General features: G+C 39.4%; 1 protein-coding gene across 9 annotated transcripts in view; it reads left to right on the top strand.

Moving 5' to 3' along the window:
* Positions 1-14779, top strand: part of NHSL1 (NHS like 1) — a 176407-nt gene that overhangs the window by 141515 nt on the left and 20113 nt on the right. For all 9 annotated transcript variants that reach the window (XM_079299180.1, XM_079299181.1, XM_079299182.1 and 6 more), the window contains 2 exons: positions 2019-2146; positions 10957-11149. In XM_079299180.1, the coding sequence (XP_079155306.1) occupies positions 2019-2146; positions 10957-11149 (321 nt within the window). The remainder of the gene's footprint in view (positions 1-2018; positions 2147-10956; positions 11150-14779) is intronic.

Genomic DNA, 14779 nt, shown 5'->3' on the forward strand with positions numbered 1-14779 from the left:
CTCTCTTCAGAGGATGAGAGGGATAGAGCAGCTTTGGTGGGCATCTGGCGTCTAGCCCAGGTCAAACCACAGTTCTTTTTGGGGGAGTGTGCCATGATACCTGATGTTGCAGAGTCACAGGAGTGGCCAGCAAAAACCCTAAGCCTTAGTTCAAAAATGGGAGGAAAAATAACTGCAATTCTTATGCAGCCCTTAGGTTGTATTCATGTTTGTTTGTGGTGATCAGTGATTCCTCTAAAGGTAAAAGTTGTAGTGTCTAAATTGACAACTTAGCATGTTAACCCATGCTATAAGTTGATTCAAGTCTTTGGGCTGTTTTGTTCTGCCACAGTCCACTTACCCTGTTCATTTGTAGCTCAAACCAACAAATAACCCACCAGAGTGCTCACATCTGTGAGCGTTATGTGCTGGATCTGGCTGGATACAGTACCCAAATTTGGAACGGTGGAGGAATTTGCTTTGCTGTGGTTGCTGACAGTCATTTTTCACCCCCCTCCTGAAGTACAACAACAGTTTGCCAGATGTGCACAATGTCAGCATGCGCACACGTGTGGAACGCATAAACAGGGTTACCAGCCCTCTGTTCCTGAGACACAGCCATTGATCTGGATCTCAAAACCTACACTGCCACTGTTGGTCCTTGAATTTGGAGAGAAGGAAACGTTCCTGCCATACTGCCCTTTTTAACGCCCTAGGGATACATAGGCAAGGACATATGTCCAGCACTGATGGAAATGGCTTCTTGTCAGAGTGTATTCTTGCCTCCTCAGTGTTCATGTGCAGATACAGGGGAGTCCTTACTGATTAAATCCTCACAGATCTGTGCTTGCTGTAGGTCAGTTAACCTGTCAGCACAAGGCCTCCACACCTCAGTCTCAGAAGCATTTTGGCATAATAGAGGACATATATGCTGGAGCTGCACATTGTAACTCCAGCTAATCATTTGCTAGGCTAAACCTTGGCCTTGGTATAAGCATTGCATCTTTTCTATTTTAAGGAGTATTTAGAAAATAGGCAGACAGATGATATAATCACAGAAGGGCGTTCTCCGACGAGTGATAATAAAAGCTCTTTGTGTTGTGATAATGCCTGCATACTGTGTAGAAATTTCAGTTCCTTAAATGGAAATACACCAAATACTTAATTTTCTTCTTGCTTTCATCATCTTTCAGCAGATTCAGATATCTGTCTTTGGAAATGTAAAGCTAACTGGTCTGATGAGTTTGGTTGCCGCATCTTGAACATTTAATTTTTCCTTATGCTCTGGCGTCTGTTATTCTTTAGCACAATCACACTGAATATCAATTAGGAGGCAGGAAGATGATTGTGGAAAACTTGGTGAGGGAGATGCAATGCTGACTGGAATTTTGGCTGTTGTGAGTGGGGATGCATGTCTGCTCTGAGTTCTTTCTGAACTTTAGAAACTGTAGTATTAAACTATGTGTGCTGTGCAGCAGCACCAGATTTTGAGATCCCTGTGGTTTGCATTCCTCTCTCCAAAATCGCAGTAAATGGTCTCTTCCACAGACAGGAAGACAAGACAAGTGGTCAGAGCCAAAGTTATTTAGCAGATGGTGCTTGGAGTAGTGAGCAACATCATCATCATTTCAAGTGTAAGGCATATAATAGATGTCTACCGGCCTGGCAAATGAGACCCCTGGAGTTACTCACATGCATCCGTCTCCCATCCTGCAAGATGCTGCCATCTGTCAAGACACAGAGCCAGGCCTCACTTAAATAAATAAAGAAATCTATTTCCCCCTTCTTTCTGAAGCACTTGCCATTGCCTGGGTTAATACGCTATGTGTGGGCTTACGTGTGCACACATGTGAGGGAGGAGGAATTGCAGATACAAAAATGAGGAACGCGCCCTTGGGTTCTGTCACTTGGGCCAGCAGACGATGTTAATGCACGGTAAACATTTTCAGAAGAACATTCAGTACTTAAGTGCCGTTGGACAAGCATAAACAGCCATGGCTCTTGCCATGATTTCACCTCCTGTTTCTTTCTTTCGGCAGAGTGTGACAAGCTGCGGCGGGATGGCTACCGGAGCTCGCAGTATTACTCTCAGGGCCCCACCTTCTCCTCGTCCTCCAGTGCAATCTGTGGAAGTTACCAGGATGATTATGAAGAAATTGAACAGAAGGTAATGGTGGGGGGCAAAGTACTGAGAAAATACTTGCCTGTTGCAGTTTAATTGCCTACCATAACACTGTTCAAATAAGGCAGGATTTTTAAAGGATCACAAAGATGGTTATTTCTTTCTGCATTAACTGTAGTTCATCTGATTTTCATGGTCTCTTAAAACTCCCAGTTCTCTCATGCTGCAATATAAAGTTCCCACTGGCATGTTCAGAGTGTGAAAGCAGGAAAGGGTTTGGTAATGTTCTGGAGGGAAGACTCCAGCAAGGGTAGCTGTTAAGTGTTTATCTTCAAGAGCTATTCAGCAGCCATCAGCTTCTTTGAATTGTAACTTGGATAGGTGCACACTTTGAATTGCTAATACAGTTACTCAGTAAGATAGGGGCTTTGCCCTAATGCATCTCAACTGTTTGGTAAAGGCATCCAGAAAATGAAGATTATCCAATAAGTTTGGTTTATTGCCTTTCTTTCAGTGTATTGATTTTCCTGCTTACATCCCCACATCTCAACTCCCAGTGTGCTTAGCTTAGAGTTCAGAAATAAATTAAGAGAAGGAACAGTTGATCACAAGTTTTAAGAGTTATGAAGCCATATTGCTTTGTACATCAATTTATATAGATTTCAATTACAGAATCAGTAAGTTGTTCTGTTATTGTTTTGAAAATGAAAATTTCTCCTCTCTTGTCTTTATCCTGTTGTGTCTGTGGACTCTGAAGGAAAAGCTGACTGCAGTGTAGTGGTTTAGGATGTTGCTGCTTGGGTGGATGGCAAGATCCACTGGAGTGTGCCTGTCTAAAGCTGAAATTCCAGAGCTCCTGGCATTTTCAAGATAGATATTCTGTAATACTTTGCCAAAAACAGTTCTTTCTTCCAGTGTGGGAAGATGTCCTTGATTGTAACAAGTTCAGTTTCTTTGAATTGTTACTAAACTGTATGTCCCTCTTTAGTATGGACCTTATAACTCTTACCAGCAAAATGTGCAGACCCTGAGAATGCACTTTAAAGAGTACAGTGTTTTCAGTTTTATCTTCCATGGGTTTTAGTCACATAATAGAAGGTGTTGTGGAATATGTAGAGTCTCTTGTCCAGGTGGTGATTGCATTTTATCTGTGTATTGGCAGGGAATGTTAGAGCAACTTGTTTAGCTGTGTGTGGTATGTACTGGCAGTCAGCCGAGAATGTAAAGCACATTCATACTGTGGAATGCATTATAATGGTAATTTGCAAAACCTTGCTGAAACCAATGGAATTAGGATTTCCACTGGGGAAAATATTAACACCTTGTTTGTTGCTATTAATGTACTGCACATAAATGTACATATATGTCATCGACTTGCCCTGGCCAGTGCTGTGCAGCATAAAACCATCTGCACGTGTAAAACTAACGTAACATTTAAAAAACATAAATACACTTCTCTTTAAACAATTTGCATGAAAGTATATAAGCATGGGTGAGTATTCTTGGAGACTAAGAGCTGTCATCCTTTCTTGGTTAAGGGTTTTTTGAGTGTTAACATAATGTGTTACTAACAATTTCTGTGCATTCTAGAGCAAATTAATGCAACTAAATATGCTTTACATATTGGTCAGCATTTCCATTTCAAATTGGAATAGGTTTCTTTAAATATTATAGCTGAAAGAATGATTCAGAGCTGGGGAGAAAGATAGCTGCCAAACTGACAGTCTTGGCTGTTACTGATTATCTCAGAACCTTAGCCTTAACCCTGCCCCTCTTATTTCCAGCTCACAAAGACATAAATTTCTTGTAAACTGTAGCATGATTCATATTGTATAACTTTCTTTTGTGGAATTTTTTGACCAGGATCTCTGTTTAAATGGTATTTTAAAAAATGCTTTAAAATAAATGTTTCATCTTTCTTTAAGTTAATGTTTACCACAACAGATTTCTGAACTTGAATTATTATCCTATTGGTAAAGAGCCAAGTAATTCTAATAAGTCTTATGCCTTGAGGGAATCATATTTCAACTGTCAGGAGAGTTCTTCAGTAACAATGTGGAACTGGGGTCACCAAAAATCCTGTGATTCAAAATGTGAACTCCTTACCACAAAATGAAAGCCTTATAGCTTTGTTGTCTATTGAAAGCAAAAAAGCCAACATTTAAATTCTTTGCATGCAGTATTTAATAATTAGAGAACAGCAAAATAATGATGGGTAGATTAATACCTATTTACTGTTCATAAACTTGTGGATATGATTGCCAACTTGCAGCAAAAACGAGTGGGTGATATCACAAAGGAAACCAGCTTTCCCTGTTATTTTTAATCTGCTTCTAAAAATGAAAACCATAGCCAGATATTTGGCTTGTCTGTCTACAGTGGAGACAATATGAAACCATGGCTAGGTGTTGATCCACAAGCTTTTTCAGGTTTTGTGGAGGTGTGTGTCTGTCAGCAGACAGTAGTAGTCACACCACCAAGCATGTTGGTTCAGTGTCTTAGGAAATGTCTAAGATAAACAGAACATGTGCTGTTCCAAAGGAAAATCACTGAGGAGATGCAGGCCCAACTAAAAATGAATAAACAAAGTTAGAAAACATAAAAAGCTGGAGTTTTTTGAATGGAAGTTGATACAAAATTAAGTGTTTGGATCTGCCCTTTTACTTTTAATGTTGATTCTTACAAGTTAGATTAATGAAACACAGGCCAAGCTCCAGTGTAGTACTGATCCTAATTGAGTTTGTTGGTGATTAAATTGGTTTACCTGGATTTTACATCTCAGTACTGTGACTGATCTTCTCCTTTCTTGTAATTTACATGCTGCTGTTGGTGGCACAACTTGGGAGCTATTCCTGTCCTTCAGTATTACTCTGTTTTACCAGTGTAAAAGATGTTTTGAAATGTCACGTTCTAACTCCAGTTCTCCCTGCGTTCTGAAATGTATGCATGTGTATATTAACTGTATTTGTCTTTTGTGTGTGTTTTATTTTTCTTGCTCCTTTTTCTTTCCCTTTTTACCACTTATTCTCTTTGTTTCTTTTTGTCTCACTCAACAGTCTAGTCTGTTAGACTGCATCTCTCAGTCTTGCATTAGCGCCTGCTGTAACTTGGTTCCCTGGAACAACAAGGTACTTTGCCCACAAGTGGGACCATCCAGCTGACATATCTGCAGCTTGATGTTACATGTAGCATGTAGCATATGTGCCTTCAGTAGTTACCTGCTGCTTTTTTCTACTTAGAAAAAAAAAAAAAAAAAAAAAAAGAAGAGTCCCATGCCAGGTTCATTTCTTTTATGTTCCTCTGTAATCCTCTTTGTCTGCAGTACAGTATCCTGTATTTACTTGGTTCACAGAAGTTTTTATTCCATTTTTTTCCTATTAACATTTGCCTCCTTTGAAACTCCCTCCTCCAGTGGACTCTGTGTTTTATTTAATTAGCTGCTTTGTTGGTTTTTAATTAGCTAAGGAACAATTGTACTAATTTGGAGGAATGTATCTTTCTTGAATGATAAATGTGAACTACAGAGAGTACCTGCTCCCAAGCATGCAATATTTCACATATTTCTTTATTTCATTTATGAAAATGTTTGGGCACCCAAAACTCATGGTGTTTTTCCCTATGTCATGTTATTTGGCTTATGAACTTTGCTTAAATAGTTGTGCTTTGGGTGAAAAAAACACTTCCCTTATTTTGGGGAGGGATTTGGCATGGGGGAGGAGTATATTTTTGCCACTGTGATCATCTGAACTGTTAGTTATCTCTCCAATATCTGTACAAAACTGTTTAGTATTTTAAGTGAAAACAAGTGCCCTAACTGTATTGATCTGAGGAAGTCTAGTGTAAAACTGTGCTTGGTGTTAAGAGGGGGTAAAGTTAGGCACTTCAGTTTTGGAGGTGGGCATGCCTGAAAAGCCCCGAGGCATGAGGTGTGGCAGAGCTGAGGATGCCTCTGGGTGCTGGGGTCCTCAGGTGGCCTCCTTGCCCTTCTGCTGCAGTTACATGGCACTGCTCTTGTATTTTATACCATTTACAGGGATTTGGTTTTTTAAAATGCTGTACCATTTTCTGAGCTGAAACAGCAGCTCATAATACATGAAATGCCAAAGCATAAGGAAGTGAGTGCAGAAAGTCTTTGAACAAAGAAAAGAGGGTAATTCTTCATTCATTGCATACTCAGACTGTGCAGCTGCTGTGGGAATTGTGGATGCTGAAAGTTTACACGGGTTTAGAAAGCAACTGGGTGCATTCTTGAAGGGTGAGGACTCCATCCAATGCTGAGATAATATTCAGGGAAAAGTATCTGCTCTATGCATGATCACATTTAAATTTTACCTTGATATAATTTATTGGCCTTTATCTTAAGGGAGATACTAGATAGGCTTCTAGAGCTCAGAACAGTAGAGATCTTCTTGTGCTTTTTATCCTGTTACAACAGAGTTAGAGGAAGAAGAAAAGAACATTTCTGCAGTGTTTGTTAAGGTGATAATTTGCTTGATAGTCAGTAATTTCACTGACAAAATGTACTTAACTTGCTGAGACAAAGTGAAGGTTATGAAATGAAGAATTTAGTAGGATAGCAGTGCTGGGTAATGCAAGTGGAGATCTGTGTGTAGAAGTAATAAAAAGGAATATTCTGTGGAAAGTGTGGGAACTAGACTGGTGACCTTGGCCTGGAGGACACCAAAGAGTCTAATGACTAATTCATCTAAAATGTAAATTCATGTAAATTTATAATGTGGCAGTGTTCCATGAGACAGTGTGAAACCCCACGGGTTGAATCAGGCATGTGAAGTGCCAGTCTCAGTTGGCTGGGTTTGGGTCTTGACTTTCTTTTCCCTGTTACTGATTGTCTTGATCCCTTGGTGTTGGGAAAATGACTCTTGAACCCATCAAACCCAGTAAAAGACGGGAGGCAGAAACAGGATGTTGGCATATGTAATAGACAGCTGAACTCTATGGCTGCTGTCTGCAACTCTTGGGGGTTTTTTTCACCTGTTTTTCTGATAAATTATGATTTTAGAAGTGATGTTAGTAGACAGTAGGGTAAATTACTAGAAGTTTGAAGTCTCTGCTGAAAAGTAAAATTTGTATGGATTGAGTTCTCTTCCTGGAGGTTCTGTCTTTTTTAAAATACTGTGGTATGAACCCCTGTTATATAATAAAGATTTAGAATAAACAGATTATTTAGGCAGAGAGTGGTGCTAGATACATAGCATAAACTCATTTGTCATCTGGGACCTCTCAAATAGCATGAAAGTGCTGAGATAGTGAAACTCTTTTGTTGTATCTCAGCAGCTGAGTTGGCTGGGGGACAGTATGTCAACAAGGCGTCCGAGAGGCTCCAGCTTACTGAGCCATACAGCTTGTCTGTAGGATATTTATAGGCCTTTTTTCTCCTGGATTCTTATTTTAACTCCCACTTGAAAGTTCATGGTTTTTCCTCCTAGTACATGTTTGTGGAAACACAGCAAGGTCCAAGGCTGCTGCTTTCCCATTCCACCGTTACCCCATACCACGTCCATGAAAAAGAGCAAATTCCAACAAATTTTCTTGTGGAGATGAATTTAACAACCCATTCCAGAGATGTGGGCATTTGACTAGCAGTAAAGTTATTATGGCTCAGAGGTACTTTAAAAATGGGACAAGTACTTCTGTTATGAACATAGAGTTTATGAGCTGTGCCTCGTTTCTACTTCAGGTGTAACAGACCTGACTGGAGAAGACATTCCTGTCACACAGCAGCAATTCACTGCATCTTCCACCAAGCTTCCCTGCTGTAAATCTGGGAATGTTTGCTAAAAATACGTAAATCTCATTTTCATCCTAATTATATAGGTGAATAATTTCTGTCTGAAGAAGGCTGAAAGATGAGTTGCTGCATGTTATGTACAGTAAAGCTGTCTACAGCTTTGTCGTGCCTATACCATTATCACTGAGATAATGGAAGAAAAGATTTAAGTACAGACAGCCATGTTTCTTCATGGAAAATGTACCTACAGTTGAAATGTGAACACTTATTCTTACACCCAAAACCACCTCCAACTCTTCTGAAGAATTATTTTGTAGAAGTATATATGTGTGTCCTGTGGCAGGAGGTTTTTCTCACTGACATTGTTTTGAGCTCAACTGCACCACTGCGTTTTCAGTTTCATTGATTATATGCTCATATAACCTGGCTCATTTCTGTCTGTCTTACTCCATCTGTCCCCAATTTTCTCAGCTTCTAATTCTGCAGAATTTCTGATTGATGTTTCACATTCTTTGATTAATTAGGATTCCCTTGTAGCAGATGTTGCACTTCTTCTCTTTTTCTGTTCGTATACTGTAACAAAAACCCTGTTCTGCTTGGCTCGAGTAATTTCTTTGAAAAGGAAGGATGGCTTTGTAACCAGTATCTCTGCCTCTTGATGTTCTGGAGTAGCCCTTAGAGACTGCTGTGTGACAGCTGAGACCTGGCACTGCAGTGCAGTCTGAAGGTGACACGTACACTGACAGTATCAAGTGAGAAGCATATTTCAAGGTCACTGGTGCTCATCCTCACCCCAAACAAGCTGCAAAACTATGCTTGAGGTGTCTCTCTTGGTCTTCCTGATCCCAAAGAGGAGAGAGAGTGGAGAAAAGCTCATTCATTGTAGGACAGGAGAAGCAATATTTCTTTTCCTCAGCCCTTGCTTACTCCTTCAAGTGTGTATACACATACTCACTGTGACAGGTGGGCTGTCATCCCCCTGCCATGTTCCTTACAAACCTTTCTCTCTCTCAGTCACTTTTCAAACCTTACTGGGGGTAAGCATGACCTGGAGGCAGCTTTCCTTCATCAATGTCCCAAATTGCTTAAGTTAATGAAAGTGCTTATGAATTTGGGTAATTTGAGGTGGGAAAGTCCTTGTGTTTGTAAATACATGTATATATGTCCACACTATATATGCATATAAACAGTGTATGGACACACGCTCAAAAAAAGATAAGCACTCACATTATATTATTACTTGTGTTTAGAGCCTTTTAGAAACAGCAGAGGCCTGAAAAAGTACTGGTGTCCTCCAAGAAGGTTATATTGATAGAACTGCAGGGCTTTCACTTGGCTGAGCCTTTACCTACAGAGCAGCATCTATCCCTTCCACAGCCTCTCCAGGAAAGAAATTCCAGGCTGTCATAAATAGATTATTTCCTTGAAGAAAAGCTCCCACGTTTTGAAGGGTGTTTCCAAACCACAGAGTGATATTAGTAATAGTTTCATTGCCTGAAATGTTTTTTTAGTGTTGCTTGAAGAGGTTTTACTTTTCTTTTACTTTTTGCCTGGAAGTTGCTTTTATTTTTATTTTCTATTTAATAAAATGTTGGACTCTGTTCTAAAGGATGTAGAGTCAAAGCATAACAGAATAAATAAGTGGTTATTTATTTATAAACAGTAGGAACTCCTCATAGTAACAGGAAGAAAATTAAAATCAGAAATGATAAACAGCGATTGCAGCACAGTGTTTGGGCATGTCTTATGTATAGCACTCAGCTTCAAGAGAAAACAGATCACTTAGACTGAGCACCCACAATAATAAAAAAATCCATCTGTGGTAAAAAGCTGTGATGTTTCCTTCCATGCCTGTGTGCAGCAATGAGGGGTAAGAGGCAATGGTCCAGTACCAACAACCCTGTTCTGAGTAGTATTTGGCTTTCCAAAGGGAGAGAGTAAAAGAGAAAAGAGCGAGGTAATTCTGGTTGGGTGGTAGGGAGGAAGGTCCAAAGCAAACTCCTCTGAACCAGAGGAGTCGGCAGGTTGCAGAGAAATTTCTGCAAGTGCTGCAAACACTGTGCAGCTCCTCTTCCATATTCTCTTCTCTTGTCTTCATTGTTTTGTCTGGGGGCAGGAGGAGGTTGTGGTTGATTTCCCTCCAGGTCTTCCTCTCCTGCTTCTGGGATTCTCTGGTGGAATGCCTTGCTGGCAGGAGTAGGGAGGAGGAAAGGCTGCTTCTCTCAGGTTCACTTGTGTTTGTGACCACCTGCTAGAAGCCCCAGTGAGGGACAAGTACTGTCCTGTCACTAAAAAGCTGCTCAATGGCTTTCTCTACCATTACTGGTATGAAAGCAAAAGCCTTGTAATGAAAACAGATTTACTCCCCAAAAGGAAATAGTATTGAATGAAATCAAATTGAGTGCCACTCAAGATGCTACTTTGAGAATAAATGACTTTTAAAATTACCCCTATGTGGCTACTAATAATATTAAGTGTTTTAACCCTGAAAAATGTACCCCTTGGACTGTGGCATGAGTTTCTCCAAGACCAAAGCAAAGTTAGTTGCTTACCTCACTGATCCATGGCAGACGACTATGTGGAGTGTGCTGATTGGCTTTTTACTGAGCTCTACTAAAATCTGTCTTTTGATAACAGGATTCTTGCTGAGACCTTCTGCATTCGTACAGCCTAGTGCAGCTGGAGCAAAGCAGTGCTTAAATGTCACCTTCTCATAGGGCATGGGGAGGTGAGAGGGGAAGGGAAGGCAAACCTTGGTGCAGGGAGAGAGGGGTTAATAACTGCAGGATCTATGTCAGTGTGTAAGATGTGATTAGTTACTGTGCTTTGCTATGTGCAACACCACTCTTTTCTCCTTCATTGGTGTGTATTCCTTAGACTAATCAAATGTCTTGGAAAAAAAAGGCAAACTAGATGTTTTGTTGTGCATTTTTTGTGTATTTTTAAAGCTGCTTTTTATGTAGGTCGATGTATGGTATTTGTGAGGGTGTATTTTGCTCCACAAGCAGTCAATGCTGACTACAGTGACAGCACCTTAATAATACCATACTCCTACCTCTATTTTTTTAGTAGTAAACTCACATTGTTGTATGATTTCTGTTTGTAGTGTCCTGTCTCTTCCCCTGAAGAAGAAAAGCTTATTACCATCAAAAGGCCTAAAAGTCCAGCTACAAATGATTTATCAGATATCAACACCCAAACCAACTGGACTAAGTCTCTCCCACTGCCAACACCAGAAGAGAAAATGCGACAACAAGCGCAAGCCGTCCAAACAGATGTGGTTCCTATTAATGTGACTGGTAGGCTTTTAATTTCAGTAATTGCATTACACTGAGGAGGGAGGGCAGAGATGAAAGGGGATCCATACAGCTGGCTAGTATTCAGACACTCATATATTCAATGCATGAGTTTTTTACCACACCTTTGTGTGAAAACTGTTTTGTGTTTAATAGTCTAAATCTGAGCTTAATTGAAAAAAATTAAACCCTCAGAATTATCGTTAATGGAGATAGTGGTTAAAATATGTGGCCTTGAAGCAGCATTAGATAACCATGAAGTGCAAGAAGAGGGCAGATAAATAGCAGTGTTTTGCTGTGCACTGCACTGTGGATATGTAAATGAAAATTATGTTTTATCCAGTGTTGATGGTATTTTAAGATTTTTTTTCTAGGAATTTTATTTAAGGAAAGTTGTCAGGAACTTCTGTGTTCCAAAGACTAAATGTTACAAAAATCAAGAAAAAAAGCTCTAGGGTCCAGTTTTTATCAGTAACAAAAGCTTTAGGTGTCAAGGAGAGTAGGGTTAGAACAGTAAAAGTTAATGAGGATACACTTCTGAGCAATACTCTAGGTAAGACACTTCACTTATGTGACCACAGTCTACATCTTCTTGTTATGAACAGTGTATTAACTCTTTATTTTGAAAATGCTGTTTGATTTTACAGTTGCATAACTCTCACTCTGTGGAAGTTAAATTATGTTAAAGCCTAATGCTGAAAAGATACTTTGTTGTGTGTAAAATAGAGTTCTGTCAAAAATGGAACTATCACTTCAATTTGATAACCCCTTTTTTTTCTGCACAGCATCAAGATTGTCTCTTATTAGTTAATTCAAATAACTGACTGCTTGCCTGCCAAAACCAGGATGATATTCAATATCCAATTTATTTCAAATGCCATATGGCGTGCTCTGACTCCGTGCTTACTCTGACAATCAATAGCTTGCAATGTTTGGTTTTGTTTTGAAGGTAAATTAGGTTCTCTTTCCCTCCATGACTATCAATGCTTTTTTCACCTGTATTTTTATAAGCTGGTAATTTAATTAGTATTATTTAATAGTAGTTAAATATTCTAGAGTATAGGAATCGGACAGCTGTAACAAACATCAGCAAACACTGAGAAATCAACAAGAAATTTTTCCTTAAATAGCAGAAAATACTTGAAGTAAACAGACAAAGACAATATGAAATCATGAACACCTCACCTCTGGAAAACTAATAGAAGGAAAATATATGCAATGCTGAAGTGTTACTAGGCCAGTTGGCATTATCTAGAGAATTTAGGGTACAGATGCAGAAAGCCAAGTTATAGGAACAATGGATAATCTGACAAAATCAATAAGCTTGAGTAGGGCTTAGATATTGTGACAGCAAGAACACAGTATACTTAGGGAAACAGTAATCTGTTGTTTGATTTAATGACCTTGCATACTGCAAAAGATAGGGGGGAAGTAAACAGATGGAAAGAAAAATGAGGTAAAGGGATCAAATAACTCATAAAATTAATTCAGCATCATGTGGAACATTACCTTGTTTGGATAAATTATGCTTGTGACTTCAACCTGCATAATTTGGTTGGTATAGCAAATGTAGCAGAGCTTGTGTCTCCTGAATTGTTTAGTCAGGACTCAGAAAACTCAACAATTCTCAACTTTTGCGATTAAAATGGCACGTATGCATATTATATCTTGCTTTTTTGGATTGTGTGGTTGAGCACTTACTCCCTTATAAACATGGTAACTGGAAGAGGTAGAAAGGGAAGGCATTAAAAGAAGGCTGCTGTTGCACCATGTGACCTGGTCTCTGGGATCCACCATTCCCTTTCCCTTGAAATAATTGTATACTATAAAACAAGGCAAGCGTGTGAGCCACACACAGAAAAAGCTGCTGTCCTTGTTCCCTTTAAAAAGTCACAATCTGCTCCCCTCCTCTGCTCTCCCACACACCGAGTAATTTTATTTTGTGAAGTTCCTTATGTTACTGCACGAGGCAGGAAAAAAACTGACAAGAAATCCGGTGCCGTTTGTTCAACATAACACAGAACAAACCATTGAGGATTTTTGGTTTGGTTTGGCTTTTTCCTTCACACACTCTTTTCCTTACTATCCGTAAAGAGAGGTCAAAAAACTTCCATTTTATTACTCCTGGCATGAAATGAAAGATTATCCTTTGAAGAGGCTGCTGGCAATTGATAACATTTTCAGCAGTGGTGATTCTACTACAAAGGCCTCTCACGTGGCTGTGCAATAAATGCTCCATGAGTTCAGCTTTCAGGGCTCTTTGGTGAACAGATTGCAACTAATACAGTAGGCATAAAAATCTGTTGGATAGCCTGAAGGTGCAGGGGCATTGCATTAGGCTGACAAGCTGCTGACTAAACACTCAGGTTTGGAAGCAGTTTTGGTCTCAGAGTGCCTGGGCTGAGCTTTATTCTGGAAGGGGTTGGTCTGAATTTTCCAGTGGTGGCCAGTCTTTGCATTTACATATCTTGTGGGTTAAAAGATTTATATATAATGGTGTCTGTTCTCATGGGTTTTCTGGAACTAACTTTCTTTCCAGATGGAGGAGTCTGGTTATGGTGGAGGTGATCAGTGCCAGGCTGGATCCTGCAAAATATTTAAGCATTTGCTTGAGTCTGGCTTGACTGACTTCAGTGAGATTTAAGTGCATTCTTAAGTATTTTCTGTGAATCCAAAGAAACTGAGTATACTGCATGAGGGACAACTGAGTAAAGTATATAAGGAATGCCTAGATGATTTATTACAAACCTGTAAGAGAATGAGAAAAGTATTCTTAAATCTGTATAATATACTTATCATTGACATCAATAGTTTCGAAAATGAAAAAGATGACAGTGAAGAAAGAAAAAAGACTGATACATTTTGGTTTTGCTTGTTGAATTTCACTGAAGTTACTATTTTGAAATTCTACAGATTTGCATTGTGGCCTATGTGTATCAAGAGCCATTAAAGATAGATTGTTGAATGTAGCTCATTTGGAACGAGTTACTGTGGATCAGTTGACACAGTAATATTTCCCCATGGCATCCTGTTTGTGCTGTCTGAGGCTTCCTGTAAAAGACTCTTTCTTTGTTTGCACCCTATGCTTACCACTTAGGTTTTATTTCTTGCAACTCACCATCTCAGACATGATTGTTGGCCTTTGAGTGGATAAAGACATGTTCAGAGATGCAAAACTTTCTCCTTGAAATTTGTTGGATTTGCCTAATGTGTCCAGAATTATTTTTATCATCCTGCAGGACAGGATAACCAAAAGTCCTGACTTTTACCATGTATGGGTCTAATATCCTAGCACTGGTGCTGCCTGGGACAGTGGATAGTCTGTCTCAGTATTTCAGGACTTCTGCTAAGCCAGTGGGATCCATAGCTCTCAATTTTATTGTTCCCGTGGGATTCCTCTCTTCCCTTAATCTGACTTCAGTCAATCCAAAAGTTGGATGAAACTGGCATTTTGTAACTGCAGCGATTCCACTTAGCAAAAGTGTGGCCTGTGGTCAAGACTTCGGTCAAACAGAGTCAGAGTCTTTATATTTACAACATGGTGAATGAAAATGCTAGATTTTTTCCTTGCATTTTCACAAGTCCACATGCTGTACTTTAATATATGACTGTGTCTTTAGCTGTTACAGAGGT

The sequence above is a fragment of the Erithacus rubecula genome, assembly GCF_903797595.1.
Source record: "Erithacus rubecula genome assembly, chromosome: 2".
NCBI classification, from domain to species: Eukaryota; Metazoa; Chordata; class Aves; order Passeriformes; family Muscicapidae; genus Erithacus; species Erithacus rubecula.